The sequence below is a fragment of the Chrysemys picta genome, chromosome 5, assembly GCF_011386835.1.
Source record: "Chrysemys picta bellii isolate R12L10 chromosome 5, ASM1138683v2, whole genome shotgun sequence".
Classification (NCBI taxonomy): Eukaryota; Metazoa; Chordata; order Testudines; family Emydidae; genus Chrysemys; species Chrysemys picta.
In genome coordinates this window covers 107741454-107763989 of record NC_088795.1, presented here as the reverse complement: position 1 = coordinate 107763989, position 22536 = coordinate 107741454, and the positions used below count along the sequence as shown (strand labels likewise).

The 22536-nt window shown below is 38.8% G+C and overlaps 1 protein-coding gene across 4 annotated transcripts in view; it reads left to right on the top strand.

Annotated features, from left to right (window-relative positions):
• The window catches only part of TBC1D19 (TBC1 domain family member 19), a 101692-nt gene extending 81960 nt beyond the window's left edge, over window positions 1-19732 (top strand). For all 4 annotated transcript variants that reach the window (XM_065597009.1, XM_065597008.1, XM_005300298.5 and 1 more), the window contains 8 exons: window positions 1288-1372; window positions 5697-5741; window positions 7110-7142; window positions 9387-9496; window positions 11447-11538; window positions 16911-17026; window positions 18200-18270; window positions 19331-19732. In XM_065597009.1, coding sequence (XP_065453081.1) covers window positions 1288-1372; window positions 5697-5741; window positions 7110-7142; window positions 9387-9496; window positions 11447-11538; window positions 16911-17026; window positions 18200-18270; window positions 19331-19405 — 627 coding nt within the window. In that variant the 3' untranslated portion in view covers window positions 19406-19732. The remainder of the gene's footprint in view (window positions 1-1287; window positions 1373-5696; window positions 5742-7109; window positions 7143-9386; window positions 9497-11446; window positions 11539-16910; window positions 17027-18199; window positions 18271-19330) is intronic.
• Window positions 19733-22536: the final 2804 nt, after the last annotated feature.

Sequence of the window (22536 nt, the reverse complement as noted above, 5' to 3'; positions counted from 1 at the left end):
ACTGTTTTATTATTTGAAAACTAATCACAATAATTTATTCAAAGAAAAAAACAGTTTATTTTATTAAACAGAAAATATGTAACGAAACAGCACTAAAACATTTAAAACATTTTGATCTTCTTTTTTTTTTTTTAAATTGTAGGCCAGATTTAAAATATTCCCTATTAGAAACTATATTAAAGAATGTTTAAAATTGCAGAGATAAGCACTCAAGTCAGGAAACAGCAGACTCAACTTTAACTCTGCCACCTTGTGTATGTTTATGATGGTACAGTCTTTGATTGCATGATAACATTCAGATCTTCAAATATCATATAATATAATATGGCACAATTTTTCTGTAACTTCAGATTCATATATTTCATCTTTTATTATTGTTATACCTAGGGTGACCAGAGAAGAAGTGTGAAAAATTGGGATTGGCAACTATATAAGAAAAAGCCGGGCCCCAAATATCAGGGACATCTGGTCACCCTAGTTATACCTATTCCAGGATTGCTCACAATGTGCTAGCCTCTTTTCTTCTTCAGAATCTAGAATGATCTCCCATGTACAGATATATTTGTGTTCTTATCCTAAACTATTAAACACTAAATATGCTTTTTGATAGCGGCTGATATAGTGCTGTCTTCCTAATCTGGTATTTTCCCATTGTGGTGCAGGGCCGACCAGAGGATTCAGGGGGCCTGGGGCAAAGCAATTTCAGGGGTCCCTTCCATAAAAAACAGTTGCAATACTATAGAATACTATATTCTCGTGGGGGCCCCTGCAGGGCCTGGGGCAAATTGCCCCACTTGCGCTCCCCTCTGGGCGGCCCTATTGTGGTGTTTCATAATAAAGTGAATGTTGAGAATATACAATATCAAGATATTCTGTAAAGGCTCTGTGTCTGATGGAGAATGTTAGGAACTGCACATACACAAAAATGCACGTGCTTCATTTGTTTATGCAGTTAGTATGTTGGCTGTCAATCATGGTAATTGGGTATTGAAATAGCCTGCTAGACATGTAAGTGGTCAGTTACATGCATACATATAACTGCATGCACAAATGGTTTACACACACATCTCGTCATACACTGGTCTGAAAATACAAACCTAGAAATCTTGGACCATAACATGTTTCAAAAATTAAAATAGTCTCATAAGAGTTTTTTCGCTATTAACTCTATAGCATTCGGTAAGGAAGATCTTAAAATGAAACAACTGCCAGTGCATAATTTTATGTTTGACACTGTTTTGTTCATCGAGCAAGTCAGATGATGTTTTTTTACTTTGCTTTCTGCAGGTATTACTCTGTTTTTCCCGAGATACATCAGTACTGGAGCACTTTTCTTACAATAGTGCTACTCCACCCAAATCATACATACGAGGTAAAGAAAAAGTATTGTGTAAGATAACATGAAGAGTAGTGTTGATTGCTGCATGTAGTATACCAAAAAAGCAAATCTCTATGGACTTAATTTATGTATATTACATATGCACACAAAAAGTACATTAGAAGAACATAGTTAAGATCACAAAGTCAAACACACAAAAGTTAAGAAATGCCAGAATTAAGGTTGCCTATGTATGTGCATTATGAAACAGTCTTTAATTACATGATCATATACTGTTTTTTCCACAGAACCCCTGCCTTATTCAGTGCACAGAATGAGCCAGCTGAGGCTGGGAAAATACTATAATTATTTATTTTACTGGTATTAGCACATAGGGTCCCCAGTTGTGGACCACGACACCATTGTGCTAGGTGCTGTACAAACAGAACAAAAAGGCAGTCTCTGTCCCAATGAGTTTACAGTCTGACAGACCACAGATGGATACAGGCAGACCAAAGGTTGCATACAAAGAAACAGTGAGACAATATTGGTCATCAGGATAGTCTACAGTCTCAGCATACCAGCAGTGTATAGCTTTTGTCTATTTTACGTAGGCCTATTGACAAAGGAGAGTTTTATGGAGGGTTTTGGAGGAAGCTAATGTTTTGAAGATGTTTACAGGAAATTTCTTAAAGGCGTGAGGGTCAGCGTTAGAGAAAGCATGAAATATATGATCATGTCATTGAAGAGTATATGATGATGAATACACACATGAACGGGCAATCTTAATTCTCGTGTTTCCTGATTTTTGGAGTGCTTGACCTTAATATTATTTTAACTTAGTTTTTTTTTATGTGTAATTTCCTAGGTTTTTAAAAAAGCAAACTGAAAAAATAAATTCCATCATATGTTATCATATTGACACCTATAGGGGTCATCAGCAGGATTGGAACCTTGAGATCCACTATACAGACCTCTGCCACTTGAGCTAATGGAGTAACTGATTGCAGTAGCAGGTTGTCATCCTCTGTGTGGACAAGTACTATGGGGGATGGGACATTTTGTCAGGGTTTTTACAGATATTTGCTGACAGCAGAGGACTCAGGAATCTGCAATCCATTCCAGGCTCTGGACAGGAGTGTGTTCTTCTATCCATTTCCCCACCCCAAACTTGACCCCTTGCCTCATCACCTCCAACCTATCTCTTCTCCACCCCTGGCTCCTTGTCCCTGTCCCAATCTCTTTGTCCATCATATCCTACCCTTACTCTCTGCACTTTCTGTCCCACTTACAGTCTCTTGTCCAGCTCTTCATCTAATATACGGGGTGTGGGCTCTGGGAGGGAGTTTGGGTGTGGGAGGCAGGGCCGTCTCCAGCATTTCTGCCGCCCCAAGCAAAAAAACCCAAAACCGCGATTGGCGGCGGCAGTTCGACGGCAGGTCCTTTGCTCCTAGAGGGAGTGAGGGACCTGCCGCCCCCGAATTGCCGCAGGGCCCCTCTCCCTTGGCTGCCCCAAGCACCTGCTTGTTAAGCTGGTGCCTGGAGCTGGCCCTGGTGGGAGGGAGCTCAGGGCAGGGAGTTGGGGCGCATGAGGGATTTGGGGGTGCTGGATACGGCGGGCGCTCACCTCGAGCTGCTCCCCGCAAGCAGTGACCTGTCCCTGCTGTTCCTAGGCGGAGGTGCAGTTTGGCAGCTTTGCACGCTGCCTCCTTGCCAATAGGAGCTCAGAGCCAGCACTTGGGATGGGGTGGGCCGGCACCCCCTGCCGCACCCAAACTCCCTCCCTGTTAGTTAACGGAATTTTTCACTTACTGGCACCCTCCCCCCCCCCCCATTTCTCCAACATGCCAGATATACAAGCTTTTACTGTATACAGACAATAAATGGTGTAAAGTTTTATTGACATAAGTTTGAGATAGTTAGCTATATTACTCATGAATGGTGAAGTCATGAGAGAGTTACTTTAGATACTCTAAATGAGTGCCAATAAAATCCTACCCTGACAAACTATCGTGTATTCTGTATATACTGCTTACTTTATAAAAGAAAAACTCCCATTGACTTTAATAGAGCCACGATTTCACCGCTTGAGTTTAACTGCATGGTACTTGGAAGGACAGAAGAATATAACAAATTTTATAAACCTATGAAACTTTAGTCATAGAATCATAGAATATCAGAGTTGGAAGGGACCTCAAGAGGTCATCTAGTCCAACCCCCTGCTCAAAGCAGGACCAATTCCCAGCTAAATCAATATCTCTAGGCCGTCCTGCCAGGAGGGCCCAGAGCAAATGGTGTATATAATCTTGGAAAGCTGGGACTCTTCCCTTTCCAGTCGTATACTCTCATTGCTAGTACATTCATGAGATACTAGATTAAAGTTACCATTGGAGCAAAACTGAATGTTGACCATTTTGGATTTCCATTCAGTGTAATTTTATTGAGAAACTCCACAGTTTGGTGAAGGATGAGAGAGTTTCTTAGCAGAGTCATTTTAAAAAATGGCATTTGTTTGAACTTACTTAGAAGTTTAGAACAAGTTCTGGTTCCAATGAATTAGTGGTCAGAATGTACATGATACTGCAGCTTCTAATAAGTCTCAAAGTTATCCCATGTATATCACCACTATGTATGTGTTGTGTATGATTGTATATTTTTTGTGTATATAATCTCAGTATATTCAAATAGCCATATTTTAATGTATTTGTGGTTAAACTTCTTCTTTATATGATAGTATTAAATCTAAAAATCAGATTAATTGTTACTAAGTCGTCCATTAAGTAGACAAACTTTCTCTTCCCACAGGGTTCATGTGTGTGTGTATATATACAGTTGGCCACAGCTAAACAGGGAAGCTTTTGATCCAGTTCTATTGGTTCCCTAGTACAGTAGAACCTCAGAATTAACAACACCAGAGTTACAAACTAACAGGTTAATCACACACCTCATTTGGAACCGAAACTATGCAATCAGGCAGTAGCAGAGACACTCTCCCCCCACCCCCACCCCAAATAAATAAATAAATAAAAGCAAATACAGTACATTCACTATGTTAAACGTAAACTACTAAAAAAAAAAAGGGGGGAAAGTTTAAAAAAAAAATTTGGACAAAGTAAGAAAACTGTTTCTGTGCTTGTTTCATTTGAATTAAGATGGTTAAAAGCAGCATTTTTCTTCTGCATAGTAAAGTTTCAAAGCTGTATTAAGTCAATGTTCAGTGTAGACTTTTGAAAGAACAGCCATAACGTTTTGTTCAGAGTTACAAACGTTTCAGAGTTATGAACAACCTCCTTTCCCAAGGTGATCGTAATTCTGAGGTTCTACTGTACAGGAAACTATATAATGTAACACAGATTTTCTTGGTTTCCTGCTGGATTTGGCAATCTCTCTCTCACTGCAGAGGATCCTACTTTATAACATTTGCAAAATGCAAAGAACAAGAGATGAAAACATATAATATTCAAAGAGATCCTTTTTCTTATCATAACAAATAATCATTTATTAAGATTTTTAAACCATAAATTTAAATAACTAGTAATAACTTATATCTGTTCTAGTTGAATGTTCTCTTTTATCTTAAAACTATAGAAAAGAAATTAAAAACATCTTTTAAAATAGGTGCAGTTGTGTTTAAGAAAAGCACTGAAGTATGCCTCAAAATTGATGGTCGATATTTTTATTGTGGGTCTAAAAATAATTTTGTATAGTATTAGCACATGCTCGTTTTGCATAGAAATAGAAGAAATTGTGTGTTCATTTTTTGTTGTTGGCACCGATATTAGATTTGAAAAAAGGGCTTGTTGAAGCAATAGGGATTTTAAGATTTTAAAGAAAAATAGGTAAAGTAGTTCAGTTAGGGTACCCCTCCACTCTTCCAGTGATTCAGCCTTAATGCAACAATTTCCTTTTCCTCTCACTAACATTTTTGCACCTTACTAAGTGCTGTTCCTATGCATAGAACATTCTCCCTGTTCTGGTCTGCCAAGGCACTCTCCTTTTCATTTAAATCCTTTCTGAAAACTCACTTTTGTCTGCAAGGCCCACAGTGAGTGAGTCAGTTATACTCTTTATTAATTTTTATTTAACGAAACACAAAACGTAACAATCCTATTATTGAACTCTTCCTTCTCCCTCATCTCCCCTCTATTGTTTGTCAATCTCCTTTGTTGTGTCACGTCTGCGTTTTACATTTGAGGAACACTATATCTTCTTTTACTATATGACTCGTGTGAAATGTTTTGTGGTCAATATAAACTGATAAAAAAATTCATCATTAATGAACTTTTAATGATATTACTGAAAAGTAAATAAAGTTCACGTTTCTAAAGAGACTTTTTACCATTTGAGTGTGTTTAAACCTATGTCTGCTCATTCACAGGAAAACTTGGCATGGAAGAATATGCTGTCTTTTATCCACCAAATGGTAAGAGTTATACTATTGCCTCCTCTAGTGGAAGATGGGAAAATTACTACTTTTTGCAATGCAAAAATAAGCTAAACTTAACAAATAAGCAGAATAAGAGTGAACCTTAGCCAGTAGTATAATGAGATTAAAGTTATTGAGCTAGAACCTCACACTGGGTTATGTTGCTTTGCACCACTGCAAAGCCAGGTTAATTCTAGCTTTATTAGCCACTTGAGCATTCTCTATGTGGGGGAATATTCTGATGGCATAGGGTCGGGATAGCAGCTCATATTTCAGTCTCCTTGATTCATGCTTAGGGGACCTGACTGGAACACCACTTAACACCAGCTACTACCCAGCTGCTCAGCACCTTTGGAAAGCATGCCATTGAGATGCCAATTTTAGGCTTCTGCTTTTGAACATTTGGTCTTGATTTTTAGACACGAATGTATGAATATATTTATCACATTAATGCTATTAATGTTACCCTTATTGCTGCCGTTGTCTTTTTTTCTCACTGGTCATTTTGTCCATATCAACCCCCCTCCCCTTTGACTTCTGCTGCTGGCTTTTCATTGCCCTTTATATCAAGTTCATGCTCTTTGTCCTTGCTTTCAAGGTCCTACGTCACTGGTCTTGTGTCTGTATCTCTAACCTTGTCTCCTTTTGCGTCTTCTCCATTCCAGCAATGATGCCAGTCTTGGCACATCCTCTGTCGCATTCTCCCACCTCTGACTCCATGTATTCTTTTATGCAGCCCCCTAAGAATGAAGCATCCTCCTTAGACCCATTTGCCAAACACTTCCCTCTCCTCATTCAAATCCTCTCTAAACACTCATTTCAGCCATGTCACCTATGGGAAGTGAGATGATTTGGAAAAGAGAGGAAAACACAACTGCCAAGATGGCTACATATCTTTACTGGGTACTGCATGAACTCATTATTGTAACTCTTTCTTTTTTCCCTGTTCCATCCTTCTTGTCAGTGTATGGCCCTTGCTGGTTGTATCTTATCTGAAGCTGGGCCCTGATTTCATGAAAGCACATAAGCACATGCTTAAAGTTAAACATGTGCTTATATTCTTTGCTAAATCAGGTCCTTAATCCGATCTTACAGGTGCGTAAGGACATGCTTAACTTTAACCATGTGAGTAGTGGGAATACCCCCACTTACCAGTGGGAATACCCCCTGTTTAAATTAAGCATGTGTGTGTTTGCTTAGATCAGGGTCTAAGACTCTAAGCTCTTCAGGATATGGAATATGTCTTTAGTTGTTCCTGTGAAACCCAAAGCTCAGTTTAGGAATTTGAAAAAGCAATAAATATTAATACTTCTATGGATAAATAGATAAAAATAAAAGGATAAAAGAACCTTCCTTATTTTGTAGGTGTAATTCCTTTTCATGGCTTTTCAATGTATGGTAAGTATGACTTTCAAATATTACTATTTTAAGTAACAATTCTGCATAATTTTTTGTAAATAAACCACAGTTTATATCACACCATCCACATATTTTTGGTAAAATGTAAACTATTCTTTTATGCATTTTAAACATTTATGTATTGCACGTGTTTGTGTATCCAAGGTGTGTATGCATAATTAGAAAAATGTCCAGACTGATCTCATTTGCTCTTGTTGTAACTTGCTAACGTGGGAATCCCTATATAGAGAACTATTATTGGAGCAAAAAGAAGAACAGGAGTACTTGTGGCACCTTAGAGACTAACAAATTTATTAGAGCATAAGCTTTCGTGGACTACAGCCCACTTCTTCGGATGATATGCATCCGAAGAAGTGGGCTGTAGTCCACGAAAGCTTATGCTCTAATAAATTTGTTAGTCTCTAAGGTGCCACAAGTACTCCTGTTCTTCTTTTTGCGGATACAGACTAACACGGCTGCTACTCTGAAACCTATTATTGGAGCAGCTGATCTCTAGGTCAGAAGCTAGCTTCATTCATGGTAATTGAATTACAATGTACACAAATGGGGAGAGAGGATGTCTTGGCAGGCTGCATTATCTTTGTGCTGCAAATAGGCAAGAAATGTGTGTGAAGAGTGGTTTCTTATAAAAGTGAATTGTATGTAAAAGGCCCACTGGCATAAGCATGTGGCTGGGACACATAGTGAGTGGCATCATATAATGGAATTACAAAAATGTCTTTTGTGAATACAATGAATAATTCACAAAACATTAGCAGCTTGTTAATACTGGATGGTTTGGGCTCTCTCCCTTTACTGCATTAGTATGTCTTCTCTGGAAATCCTGATTTTAAAAAAAAAGTTTAGATTAAATGAACATGTCATTATGCCAACAAGAATTCCAGAAACACATGAATTCTGTATTTTGTGAAAAATCCTTTAGCACTCAGACCTGACAAGGCAGCTGGTACAAATGTACTAATTAAAACTGGTCCTGCCTCAGATGATGGAATGTTTTTGTTTAGTTAAGTTTTTGCTTTTTCTGATAACTTTCAATAGCTTTTCTGTTCTGAAGAGCATAGGTAGCCTGGGAAGTCAGAATGGTACTACTCCTAATTAGTAACTTGCATTCCCTACCATTAACAATACAGATTTAATCATTATTCTCTCCACTGTTTGAGCTACAAAAGATGGAGTGTCACTTGAGTATGGAATCCAGTTTGAACCCTGGTAGGGTGACCAGACAGCAAGTGTGAAAAATCGGGACGGGGGTGAGGGGTAATAGGAGCCTATACAAGAAAAAGACCCAAATATTGGGACTGTCCCTATAAAATCGGGACATCTGGTCACCCTAAACCCTGGTTGGCATAGAGAATCTGGGTCTTCTAAGTACTGAACTGCTTGGTTACAAACTCCACCTAACCTCCTCACAGTTGATAATGTTGAAGTCACAGCCAGGAGTCCTTCACTTTCTCTACCTGACTGGAGGTTTATTTTAAAAACTGGCTCTTAAAATGACTTAATGTTTAGAATTGAAACAACCCTTTAGAAATCTACCCAGCTTAGTTTAATTAGATAGCAATTTTTTGAATCAGCTAATATTTAAAGGACTACATAATGGTTGCCCAGTAAATGTAAATTTTCATCCAGATCTTAGAATGAGTATGCAACTGTCCATATATCCTTTGACTGATTATACTTATATGGTCTTCATTACTGAAGTATCTGAGTACCTCATTGTCTTTTGTGCATTTACCCTCACAGCATCCCTGTGAGGTAGGGAAGTGCTATTATTCCCATTTTACAGATGGGGAACTGAGTCCAAGAGAGACAAAGTAACTTGCCAGCATACACAGGAAGTCTGTCGTGGAGTACGAAATTGAATCCAGGTCTCCTGAGTCTCAATCTAGCACCCGAACCACTGGACCATCCATCCTCAAAACATATTTTTGATGCTCATGCAGGGCCGACTCTATGGAATAGGCAGGATCCAGTTCATTCTGTCTCTTGAAATCTATAGGGTTGTAACATGGGCTACAACATTCACCTTTGCTTGTCATTTCTTTTAATTCTAGGATCTAATATTAAAAATAAATATCTTTCTAAATAAATCAGAACTAATTTATAAATTTATTATTCTAAAGAGATTATTGGCTCGTTTTTCCTCCTACTTCATGCACTTGCTCATTGAACTATTTTAACAGTTTACAGCATTGAGTCAATTAAATTCTTTTATCATTTCAGTTGCTCCACTTTGTTTTCTGTACCATGAACCTTCCAAATTGTATCAGATATTCCGTGAGATGTATGTGCGTTTTTTCTTCAGACTCCATTCCATCTCTTCTCATCCTTCTGTAAGTTCATTAGGAAATAACACCCAATCAGTCTATATTTCTATTTGTTATTGAACAATAATGCATAGTAGCCTGATTTTATTTTCTTAAGTGTACATGGCTGAGTTATATCTCTTTAACTGTGATAAAAATGCCACACATGGCTGAAGTAACATTATACAACTTTATTTGAAATCCTATAATTTATACCTCAATAATAGTAGTAAAATTCTCTTGCAAAGACATATTTAATAATACAGTGGTCATGCTTTCAGGCTTTGGGGGGAGCCAAAGCTTTTATAGGCCTCAATTCAGAACAGCATTTACGCATGTGTTTAAGTGCCTTCCTGAATGAGGCCAGTTAGTTTTGTGTGTGATACAGAGGTAATAGATGATGGACTGCAGTGTTCTTTGAGTTACTCTGTACTAGAATTACATTGGATACCTCTGTTATTAATGCTCAGTTCTCATAAGAGTCTTAGTTTATAGGTTTAGTCATTACTAGTCATTTTCAAAGGGGTCTCAACTAGCCCCTTTTTACTCATGCATCTTTGTGTATAAACATACTTGAATGCACTTTTTTTAAGCACTGTCATACGCAGGTGATGGACTCTTTGTGAATTCTATCACTTGCATGTGCAAGTGTTGTTTATACAAATACAAGTGAATTTTTGAAAGTTTTGGTTGCCTTATTTTTTGTTTATGCTGCAGTATTAACTATTAAAGTATAACATTTTTCTCTTCTATTTCGTACAAAATCTGGTTATTAATTACATTTTGATAAAATACTTTTATTTAAAAGAAAATGGTATTCATTTAGCTAAGCATACAATTTTGAAAATTCCCATGATTACAAGTTCTTCTTGCCCTACATAAGCTATAGAAAACGTTTTAAACTGACAAGTGTTTTTTCCATTAAGAGATTGTATAAATGAAGAGAGCAATCATATTTCCAATTATGTAACAATGTATTATGAATTATGTGAACAGCACAGAAGAATGTCCAATAAAATTAAAATATGAGGGCCATTAAGAGTCCGTTGTAATACAGATTTTGTTAAAATGTGACTTAGGGCTGATCCTGCAAATGCTTACTCTTGGGAATACCACTTAGTACTGTGAATAGTCACATTGATGGTCAAATAAATAAACAAACATCACAGTGGTAGATAGTCTGTTTGGTAACAAACATTTACACGATTGGGCCTATGCTTTGGGATATTAGCAGCATTGTACCCCAGTATATGGGAATGTAGGCTAGTTTCATGATTTTTAAAAGGAATTTTTAAAAAGGGGAAAAATTTTAAATGTTATTCCACAGTTTAGATCACTTAACTTGTCCTTGTTTGTAATAATTTGATTTGTCACTTTTTTCTAATTATAAAAGATAATTCAAAAAACCCTGTTTTTGTCAGTGACCCAGGTGTAGTGTAACTGGAGTCTATTTTATCAGACTAAAACTAAGACCACATAGGTTATGTACTACTGGGCCTTTAATAGACTTAGAGACAGATTTTTAAAAAGATATTTAGGCACCTAAAATACAGATAAGTGCCTAAGTGGGATTTTCAAAAGTACCTAGTCACCTAACTACTATTGAAGTCAATGGGACGTAGTCATTTAAGTGCTTTTGAAAATCCTGCTTAGGCACCTATCCGTATCTTTCAGTGTCCACGTACTTATAAATATCTGGCCTTTAGACCTTAACCCTACAGATATTACACATGAGTGACTTGGAGTTGAATGTGACTACTCATTATATATACAGTTACTCAGGAGTGGAAGTGCTTGTAGGATCAAGGCCTTAGAGGTTGAAGGTATCTGGTTTGCTCACGTTACTCTAGTTGTGTATCACTGATGTATTAATGGTTTGTCTTAATGCTTAAATTAAAACTATATTAATATTTAAATTTGAATATATGAGTAATAGTGAATATATGTTTTCAGGGTGTGGTATTGTTGTTTTGCTAGGGCATCGTGTCACTATGTTTGCTGTTTGAGACACTTCTTCAAACCCATCTCCCTCAGCTCTTCTATCATCTTCGAGAAATTGGGGCGCAACCGTAAGTACTTTTTCCCTGTTTCACCACTTATTCATGACAATAACTGTAACTCATGTTGTTCTAGAAATGCTGTTCTGTGATATTGTAACTTAACAATTATGGGGAGATTTTTAACAGCCCAAAGGTCAGTTAAGTGTCCAACATACATTGAAAGTCAATTTGAGTGGGTTGCCTAAATTCCATGTGTGCTTTTGAAAGTCTTCCCCTACAGTTCATAAAATAGAAAATGGGCTTGCATCTTTTTAAATTCCAACGTAAGCACTGTACTTCCCTCTTTGACAATTGAAGGGTGAGCATATTTGCTTTGTTTGGGCATACCTTACACCAACAGTTTGTTTAAGGTATGCCCAAACAATAAAATCCCTGAGAATAAGAACTCATAGGAATTCCAGTATTGCAGCCAAAAGGAACTTCACAAGAATTTCCCTGGCCTACAGGATAGATAGTATATCAGGAAAATCCTTAAGATCTTTTCTGCCTTGTATATAAATTCCAAATTCTCAATGTGTGATTTTACCCAGAGGCCAGATTCTACAATTAAGATTGGATATTAAACAGACTTCTGCTTTCTTTATATTACATTTTTGATTGAATTACTGAAAAATGAACTCAGAGGAACCAACTCACTGAAGTAAGGATCTGATTTCTAAACAGATTTCAGTAATTCATGCCAGATCTGCTAGGACTGTCTTAGTTTATTTCTTGGGGAATTGATGGTTGGATTACAGTGTGATACTGATCTGGCAGCTTCTCAAAGAGAGAATATTAAAAGAGCAACAGTGAATTATCCTAATGCAAAGGAGAGATGGGAAGAATAGTCAGAGGCCCATATGGCTCCATCAGGAGCTCTTTTATGACCTGAAAATCACAAAAGGAGTCCTGCAACAAAATGGAAATATGGACTAATTGCTAAGGTTGACTACAAAAGAATACCACAGGCATGTAGGGACAAAATCAGAAAGGCAAAGTCACAAAATGAATTACACTTAGTAAGGAACATAAAAGGAAATAAGAAGGGGTTCTGTAAGTACACCAGGAGCAAAAGGAAAGTATAGGATGAAGGAAAATGGTTCTCTATTTAGCAGGGAGGGAGAGCTAATACCAGACAACATCAAGAAGATTGAGGAGTTTTGCTTCAGTCTTCACTAAAAGGGTTAATGGTCACCAGATATTCAATATAATAAATATGAACAACAAGCGGGAAAGGAACACAAACCAAAATAGGGAAAGGACAATTAAAGAGTATTTATATAAGTTAGATGTATTCATGTTGGTGGGGCCTGGTGAACTTCATCTTAAGGAGCTAGCTTAGCAATCTCGGAAACTGTTATCAATTACCTTTGAGAACTTGTAGAGGAGGGGTGAGGTCCCAGAGGACTGGAGAAGGGCAAACACAGTACCTGCCTTTAAAAAGGGGAAGAAACCGGACTCCAGAGAATTGTAGATCAGTCAGTCTAACTTCAATACCTGGAAAGATACTGGAACAAATTATTAAACCATCAATTTGTAAGCAACTAGAGGATAATAGACTTATAAGGAATAGCCATTATGAATTTGTCAAGAACAAATCATGCCAAACCAATCTAATTTCCTTCTTTGACAGCCTAGTGAATAGAGGGGAAGTTGTCTAGATGAAATTACTAGAAGATGGATGCACAACTGGTTGAAAGTGGTTATTAAAGAGTAGATATCAGTGGCTTGATGCCAAACTGGGAGGACACATCCAGGGGGTCACGTAGGGGGCTGTCCTAGGTCCAGTACTATTCAATATTTTCATTAATGAGTTGAATAATGGAGTGAAGAGTATGCTTATAAAATTTGCAGATGACGCCAAATTGGGAGGGGTTGCTAGCACTTTGGAGGACAGGATTAGAATTCAAAATGATCTTGACACTTGGAGAATTGGTCTGAAGAAAACAAGATGAAATTCAATAAAGACAAATGCAAAATAGTACACTTAGGAAGGAAAAAAAAAGAAAAAAATCAAATGCACAACTATAAAATGCGGAATAACTGGGTAAGTAGTAGTACTGCTGAAAAGGATCTAAGGTTATAGTGGATCATAAATTGAGTGAGTTGTGTGTCTAAAAAGGCTAATATCATTCTGGGGTATATTAACATGCGTGTGATATGTAAGAAGTGGGAGGTAATTGTCCAGTTCTGCTCGGCACCGGTGAGGCCTCTAGCTCCAGTACTGTGTCTAATCCTGGGTGCCACTCTGTAAGAAAGATGTGGACAAATTGGAAAGTACAAAGGAGAGCAATAAAAATATTAAATGTTTTAGAAAAACCTGACCAATGATGAAAGGTTTTTTTAAAAAGCTGTGTTTAGTCTTGACAAAAGAAGACTGGCAGGGACCAGTTAAGTCTTCAAATATGTTAAGGGTTGTTGTAAAGAAGACAGTGATCAATTGTTTTCCATGTCCAAGGTAGGACAAGAAGTAAAGGGGCTTAATCTGCAGCAAGGGAGATTTAGGTTAGATATTAGGAAAAACTTCTCAAACTATAAGGGTAGTTAAGCTCTAGAATAGACTTCCAAGGGGGGGGGGGGTTGCAGAATCCCCATCATTGGGGGTTTTTAAGAACAGCTAGAACAAACACCTGTCAGGGATGGTCTAGATGTACTTGGTCCTGCCTCAGTACAGACGGCTGGCCTAGATGACGTCTCTGGGTCCTTTCCTACATTTCTATGGTTCTATGATATGGCACTTACCAGCATAAACACTTGGAGCCAGAGACAGTCATTTCCTGTAATGTTTGTATAACACCTATTATAATGGGGCCCCAACCTGGTTCTCCTGTAGATGATAGTGTAATATAAATAATAATAGCTTTTCCCCAGATTTTTAAGAAGCGAATTACTAGAATCATAGAAGTTTAGGGTTGGAAGAGACCTCAGGAGGACATCTATTCCAACTCCTTGCTCAAAGCAGGACCATCCCCAACTAAATCATCCCAGCCAGGGCTTTGTCAAGCCGGGCCTTAATAACCTCTATCAATGGAGAGTCCACCACCTCCCTAGGTAACCATTCCAGTGCTTCGCCACCCTCCGAGTGAAATAGTTTTTCCTAATATCCAACCTAGACCTCCCCCATTGCAACTTGAGACCATTGCACCTTGTTCTGTCATATGCCACCACTGAGAACAGCCTAGCTCCATCCTCTTTGGAACCCCGCTTCAGGTAGTTGAAGGCTGCTATCAAATGCCCCCTCACTCTTCTCTTCTGCAGACTTAATAAGCACAGTTATCTCAACCTCTCCTCATAAGTCATGTGCCCCAGCCCCCTAATCATTTTCATTGCCCTCTGCTGGACTCTCTCCAATTTGTCCACATCCTTTCTGTAGTGGGGGGCCAAAACTGGATGCAGTACTCCAGATGTGGCCTCACCAGTGCCGAATAGAGGGGAATAATCACTTCCCTCGATCTGCTGGCAATGCTCCTACTAATGCAGCCCAATATGCCGTTAGCCTTCTTGGCAACAAGGGCACACTGTTGACTCATATGCAGCTTCTTGTCCACTGTAATCCCCAGGTCCTTTTCTGCAGAACTGCCGTTTAGTTGGTCCCCAGCCTGTAGCAGTGCATAGGATTCTTCCGTCCTAAGTGCAGGACTCTGCACTTGTCCTTGTTGAACCTCATCAGATTTCTTTTGGCCCAATCCTCCAATTTGTCTAGGATACTCTGGACCCTATCCCTACCCTCCAGCATATCTACCTCTCCCCCCAGCTTAGTGTCATCCACAAACTTGCTGAGGGTGCAATCCCACCTATCATCCAGATCATTAATGAAGATGTTGAACAAAACTGGCCCCAGGACTGACCCCTGATACCTGATACCTGCTGCCAACTAAACATCAAGCCGTTGATCACTACCCGTTGAGTCCAACAATCTAGCCAGCTTTCTATCCACCTTATAGTCCATTCATCCAATCCATACTTCTTTAACTTGCTGGGAGACCGTATCAAAAGCTTTGCTAAAGTCAAGGTATATCACGTCCACTGCTTTCCCCATATCCCAGAGCCCATTATCTTATCATAGAAGGCAATCAGGTTGGTCAGGCATGACTTGCCCTTGGTGAATCCATGTTGACTGTTCCTGATCACCTTCCTTCCCTCCAAGTACTTCAAAATGGATTCCCTGAGGACCTGCTCCATGATTTTTCAGGGGACTCAGGTGAGGCTGACCGGTCTGTAGTTTCCCGGATTCTCCTTCTTCCCTTTTTAAAAGATGGGCACTATATTTGCCTTTTTCCAATCATCTGGGACCTTCCCCGATCGCCACGAGTTTTCAAAGATAATGGCTAATGGCTCTGCAATCACATCAGCCAACTCCCTCAGCAGCCTCGGATGCATTGCATCTGGCCCCATGGACTTGTGCTCATCCAGCTTTTCTAAATAGTCCTTAACCTGTTTTATCACAACTGAGGGCTGCTCACCAGTGCAGCAGTCTGGGAGCTGACCTTGTGTGTGAAGATGGAGGCAACAAAAGCATTTAGTACTTCAGTTTTTTCCACATCATCTGTCACTAGGTTGCCTTCCCCATTCAATAAGGGTCCCACACTTTCCCTGACCACCTTCTTGTTGCTAACATACCTGTAGAAACCCTTCATTTTTATCCTTCACATCCCTTGCTAGCTGCAACTCCAATTGTGCTTTGGCCTTCCTGATTACACTCTTGCATGCTCGAGCTTCCTTTTTGTGTTTAAGCTCACAGAAGATTTCTCTGTTAAGCCAAGCTGGTCATCTGCCATATTTTGCTCTTCTTTCTACACATCGGGATGGTTTGTTCTGTGCCCTCAATAAGGCTTCTTTAAAATACAGCCAGACCTCCTGTGCTCCTTTCCCCCTCATATTAGCCTCTCAGGGGATCCTGCCCATCAGTTCCCCGAGGGAGTCAAAGTCTGCTTTTCTGAAGTCCAGGGCCGTATTCTGCTGCTCTCCTTTCTTCCTTTTGTCAGGATCCTGAACTTGACCATCTCATGGTCACTGCTGCCCAGGTTGCAACCCACTTCTACTTCCCCTACCAATTCTTCCCTGTTTGTGTGCAGCCGGTCAAGAAGAGCACACCCCCTTAGTTGGTTCCTCCAGGATGGGTGTCTTTGGTTTCAGGGTTTTGGGTGGAGGTGACTTAGAACCCTTTCAATGGGTTTCGTGGATTAGGAAGTTTTATATTAATAAAATTGATTTGGAGCCCAGACATAGAAGATACTGAACGTTTCCCTACAAGTCTTGATTAGGTTTCAGGACACTACTGCAGCATAAATATTAATAATAATAAATACAAAGACTTGCAGGTCATGGAATTCTTTTTGAAATGGTGTATCTGTAATTTGTGAGAGAAATATAATACTTTCTTGTTTTCCAATTGTTTACAGACTACGAATATCGTTTAAATGGATGGTACGAGCATTCTCTGGTTACTTAGCTACAGACCAACTTCTGCTTTTGTGGGACAGAATCCTAGGATACAATTCTCTAGAAATTCTCGCTGGTAATGGAAAATTTTATTTGTCAATAATTTTAAAGATAATACGTGCTAAATGAAAATAGATGTTATCAAGAGAGGAAAATTCAATTCCTTTTATATGACTGCTGAAAATAGATTTGCTGAAAGTCAATATATATTAAATGGGTAAAGCAGTAATTCATGCATTTTCCAGTTCTTACAGGAATTGTCAGAGAATTAAATGGTTTTATTGTGACTACTTCTCCAATATTATTAGTAGTAGTATTTTCTTTTGATAGCATTGATAACATGCTAGCTGCTTTGTGAACATAAAAGAAGGTTTGCATGTTCCCTGCCCCAAAGATAGTGTAGTGCATAGTCTAGTTTACGTTAGTTTGTCACTGCTACACAAAAGATGTTGTTCTCCCTGCCCCCGACCCAGGAAAAGATGACTCCTTTACTATCAATAGGAGTCTTAAAAATCCTCCTTATTTTCTACTACTCTATACCCCTGCTCTTTAGAAATGTGAACTTTATTTACTTTTTTTAGTAACATCATTAATTAAGTTAATTATAAATGTTGTATCTTTTTATATTCACAACAAGCTTGCAAAGCATTTCACAAGTAATTTAGAGTGGAATTAAAAGCTTGCTTTTTTAATTGAAAATATCACACATCTGATTATTACAGAGGCACAGTGTGAGGCAAGAAGCTAGCCTGAGGCAGAAGCTCAATAAAATAAAAAGCTCTTGCCCTAAGAATAGACCATTAGCCTTTTAGTTAGATTTGCATCTGTACGACATATGTAGAGAGAGAATATCTCCCTTTATGAGAGAAACTAATTTTACAGCCCAAAAGCAACATAAATGAGCCCTTTGTTCACTTTATGCATTGAAATTTTGCTATTTTAAATAAATGTTTATCCTATGCCTAGAAAAGAAACAATTTAAAATGTTATTTTTAATCATGTCTTTCACACAGTTAAAACCTTAAACATATTACTCAACTTTTTTGAAAGAACACAGTAACATACTTATTCATTTTTATGAAGGAGTAGCCACATGGTAAGAACTAGAGCACTGAAATCCACTACTTACTGTCCTTCAAAAACAGAATGATTGCTAAAGAGAGAGAGTGTGTTGTTAATTTTAGATCAAGATTAATTCTAACAATTAATTAATAGGTCAGCAGTTTAAATATTGTGCATTCTTTTTCAGTCCTGGCAGCTGCTGTGTTTGCTTTCCGAGCAGTGAACCTGATGGAGGTGACATCACTGGCTGCAGCTGAAGTAAGGATAAGTTTCAGTTAGAGGAGTTTGAAATAGTTCTTGATGCATTGCCAACCAGAGCAATTTAAGCTTTAGAAGTACATGGCATGCAATACAAAGCTCTATGCTTAAATTCTTATCTTAGGTAAAAACTCAGAGGAAGTTACAAGAATATAGTGCATAAAATTCCTTTTTTGGCACATGACAAAAGCATATAAAATATTATAAACAACGCACTCTCATTGAGCTCTTTGTGTATCTGAGTTTTTTCCCCACTATTTTAGTATGTGGTCTAAATTTATTCTACTAATATGATTAAAGAATATTACCCTTAAAAATTGGGGAGGTTTGTACACTCATTTTTATTAATAAATATAAAAAGATAATTGCTTCTATGCCTTTTGATATTACATAGATTTTAAAAGGTTGCTTTTATCAAATAATGAATTAGAAATTTCATCTTGATAAATGTCATCTTGTTATATATGTGAAAACTGACCAAAGTGAAGCTTATTGTTACTAATTACTATTTTTGTTAATCCCCCCCCCCCCCCCCCCCAAGAAGCTGATAAAATTCTATTCTATATTATGGAATGTTGGTGATGACTAGTTATATTTTTTTAAAATATATACTTCCATTAGATGATGATTCACTTTAAGTCATCATTAAAGTCACAGACTTATCTTACAAGTGCTACCCAAGACACAGGATAAAGATTCATAATGTACAGTTATTTTTAGAAGCAAGTTGAAATGTTAGACCTCTTGTGCCTGGTATCATGGGTTTATATTTGAAGTAAGTCTAAAGGGTAAAATAAAGTGACTTTACTTGCTGTCTGTTCATATAGGTGCACTTTTTTTTTTTTTTTTTTTTTTTTACGCGTTGAAATGTTAGATTGAAAAATCTGGGGAAAAGGAACCTCCACAGACTGATATGATATAATAGAGTTTAGAAGGTAATTATTGTCAATATATTCTGCAGTCAAGTTTGCCTCAACTTTTTCTGATTTCTTAGGTACTACTTCAGAGAAATTTGATTCAATTTTCAAGTTTAGCAAATCCTTTTTGTTCTTTTTCCCAGGCTGTACTTGCTGACCTTTCAACCCTGAAGGTTATGCCTCTTCTTCAGATCTTCCTGTTTGCCACTGTCACTTGATCTGCTTCAAGGTCACTGACACCACACATCCAGTCTTTCATTAGAAACTAATAATGAACTATGCAACGTCTGCATAAAACCAAATTAAACTGTATGTATATGTCATTTACAGATCATGTTCTCTTTACAGTTAAATGTAAGTTTTTCTACATATAAAATAATAACTTTACACACTAACCTGTGTATTTGCATGCTGCTGTATTTCAACATAACAGCAATAGATATAACTGATGAGGTATGAGAATCATTATTTGTGCATATAAATAACGCAAATCAATGTATTAAAATGCATGTAAAATGCAATAAAACAAAGGTAATGCAGTTAAATTATTGATCTAATATGAGTGCCGTAACAGATCCACTAATATCAGATTGGAGAAAACTGTCTTTCATCTGATTATAACTTATTCAAGCCCCCACTACAAGAATGCCAACTCGAGAGTACAGTAACACTTGAAAATGAGCTTTAACTTTTGGGAACTTTTATGTCATTTCCTAGGAGAAATCAGAGAAATGCTTCTGTTCCATTTCTGTTTTCCTCTTCATGTTCTTCACCATTTTACTTATTTCTTTTTAATCTATTGATCCCCCACAGCCTTTCTAAGGGCTGGTCTACACTGGGCGGGGGGAGAGGGGGGAGGGATCGATCTAAGATACACAACTTCAGCTATGCTATTCGCGTAGCTGAAGTCGAAGTATCTAAGATCGAATTACCTGGGGTCCACACGGCACGGGATTGACGGCCGCGGCTCCCCCGTTGACTGCGCTACCGCCGCTTGCTCTGGTGGAGTTCCGGAGTCGACGGTGAGCACGTTCGGGGATCGATATACCTCATCTTAACGAGACGCGATATATTGATCCCGGATAAATTGATTGCTACCCGCCGATACGGCAGGTAGTGAAGACGTACCCTTAGATAGCTGTCGCTAAGTATCAAAGGATGTGAGTTTCAAAAGTGCCTAAGAGAGTCTTGCCTTGCAAAAAGTGCTGGATATAGCTTCCTCCAGAACTTGTCAAAGCCTAGCTTTAAGTGAGCCAAAGCAGTTCCCGGAGAATGTGCTCATCACAACCTTCCAGATGGAGCTGGCTAACTGGGATAAAAAAGGACTTGTACCTTTAAGAAATCCTTTATAATGGGTGTGGTGGAGGGGGGAAGCTTACAGGGATGGACAGGAAAAAGGCAGAGAGCAGGGCCAGGTTTGGAGAAGGACACTGCACTGCCCTTTCTGCTCATGGGAAGAGCGGCAGTGGGGGAGGGATATTTATTCCCTATACAGCCATGGCTGACCGCACCCACCCACCCATGAACTCAGCAAACCTCTTGATTTGCTGTGGGCATTACAGTAGTTGCCCTTTTCCTTGGAGCCTGGGAAGGAATTTTTCCCTCTGCACTAGATTGGCTAAAGTGAGGTGGTGGTGGGGATTGCCTTTCCACAGCTGGTCTGGTACCCAGTGGGGTGAAGCAGAGGGGTTAGGTTATAATGTCACAACTTAGTAAGTAAAACTAATTGCGGATGTGCTGTGCAGGTACTCATTATGGAACGGATACCATTATCAGATAAAGTGGTTTGGAAAAAGATTGGAAGGAAAGCATCCTGTAAAGGGGGTTTGGGGACTCCTACTTCTTCTACAGTGGGGAATTGACCCTCCTCCTTTTCCTAGGCCCTTTTAAGAAAGCCAAGGAAGGGGGGCTTGGTGCTCCTACGTCTGGAACAGTGAGGAGCCGACTCCCCTTCTCTTACAGCAGGGGCTCTCAAACGGGGTGCCGGGACTCCTCAGGAGGTCATGAGGTTATTACATGGGGGGGTCGCGAGATGTCAGCCTCCACCCAAAACCCCGCTTTGCTTCCAGCATTTATAATAGTATTAAATATATAAAAAAGTGTTTTTAATTTATATGGGGGGGTCACACTCAGAGTCTTGCTATGTGAAAAGGGTCACCAGTACAAAAGTTTGAGTCCCACTGTTTTATAGCCCCTTCCCCCCACTTTCACCTCATATAAGGGGAGGGTGGAAGGGTTCCAGCAATTGGAATGCTGGGACAACATTGGAGGTTATATGGAAATAATTAAGAAAATGATAACCTGGACTGTACAATTTGTTGCCGGGTACTGCCAGATATATTAAGTGAATAAAGTTGCAGCCTAATGAAACAATATCCATTGCCTTCTGTTTTCTTCCAGCATGGATGCATAATTAAGATGGCAGGTCTTTCTTATCCCCTATCCCACACACCCTTTTCGAGACCTGTATGTGTGTGTGGCCTCTGCTGGTCGAAGAGCTCAGGCTTCAATTCAGGATCCAGCTCATATCCCTGCATGACTGTGTATTGCACTGTCACTAGACCACCAGGTGGCCCATCTTCTGTTGATTATAATTTCTCTTTATGATTTTTCCAAGGATTCTGAAATACTAAACAGAACCATTAGGATTAATGTATTACTTCATTTTAATACCTAAAAAAGGATTATAGTCAAAATTGAGTGAAGTGTATAACATTGTATACCCCATGCATTCACCATATCCTTTTATTTTGGACCAGTTTCTACTTTCAAATACAGTATGGATGTGTGTGGAACTTGACCCTCTATATTTTAAGAGAGATCCAGCTTCCATTTACACTAGACTATTATCTACATTATTCATATACAGCGTTAACAATGCAAATATTAGTTTTTTATAGACCCCAAAAAAGTACTTATACCTTGCATATAAATTGGGCATGCTGAATGTATGACAGTAAGGCTATGTCTACACGGCAATGTAAGCCCGAGCCCAAGTCTAACCGCCTGGCATCTACACACCAATGTGTTAACCCAGGACTCTGCAGGGCTGGGGGGTCCAAGCCCATGTTAAGCTGGGATCTAGCATCCGAGCCCTATTGCTTTGCTGTGTGCACACAGCCTTGGTCTGACTCAAATCCTGGAAGTCCTCTGGATGTATTCCAGAGATCCTTGGGGCAACTTCCTTAGTCCTCTCTCTGCTGACAGTTTGTGGTGCAGTCTATTGCAAATGGAAGCCACACCTCCCTTTGTCAGTTTGACACTTCTCTTATGATTACGGCCATGCAGTCAATCTCAAAACAAACATCTAACAAAAGAGTTAATTACAAACCTATTTTAAAATAATAGT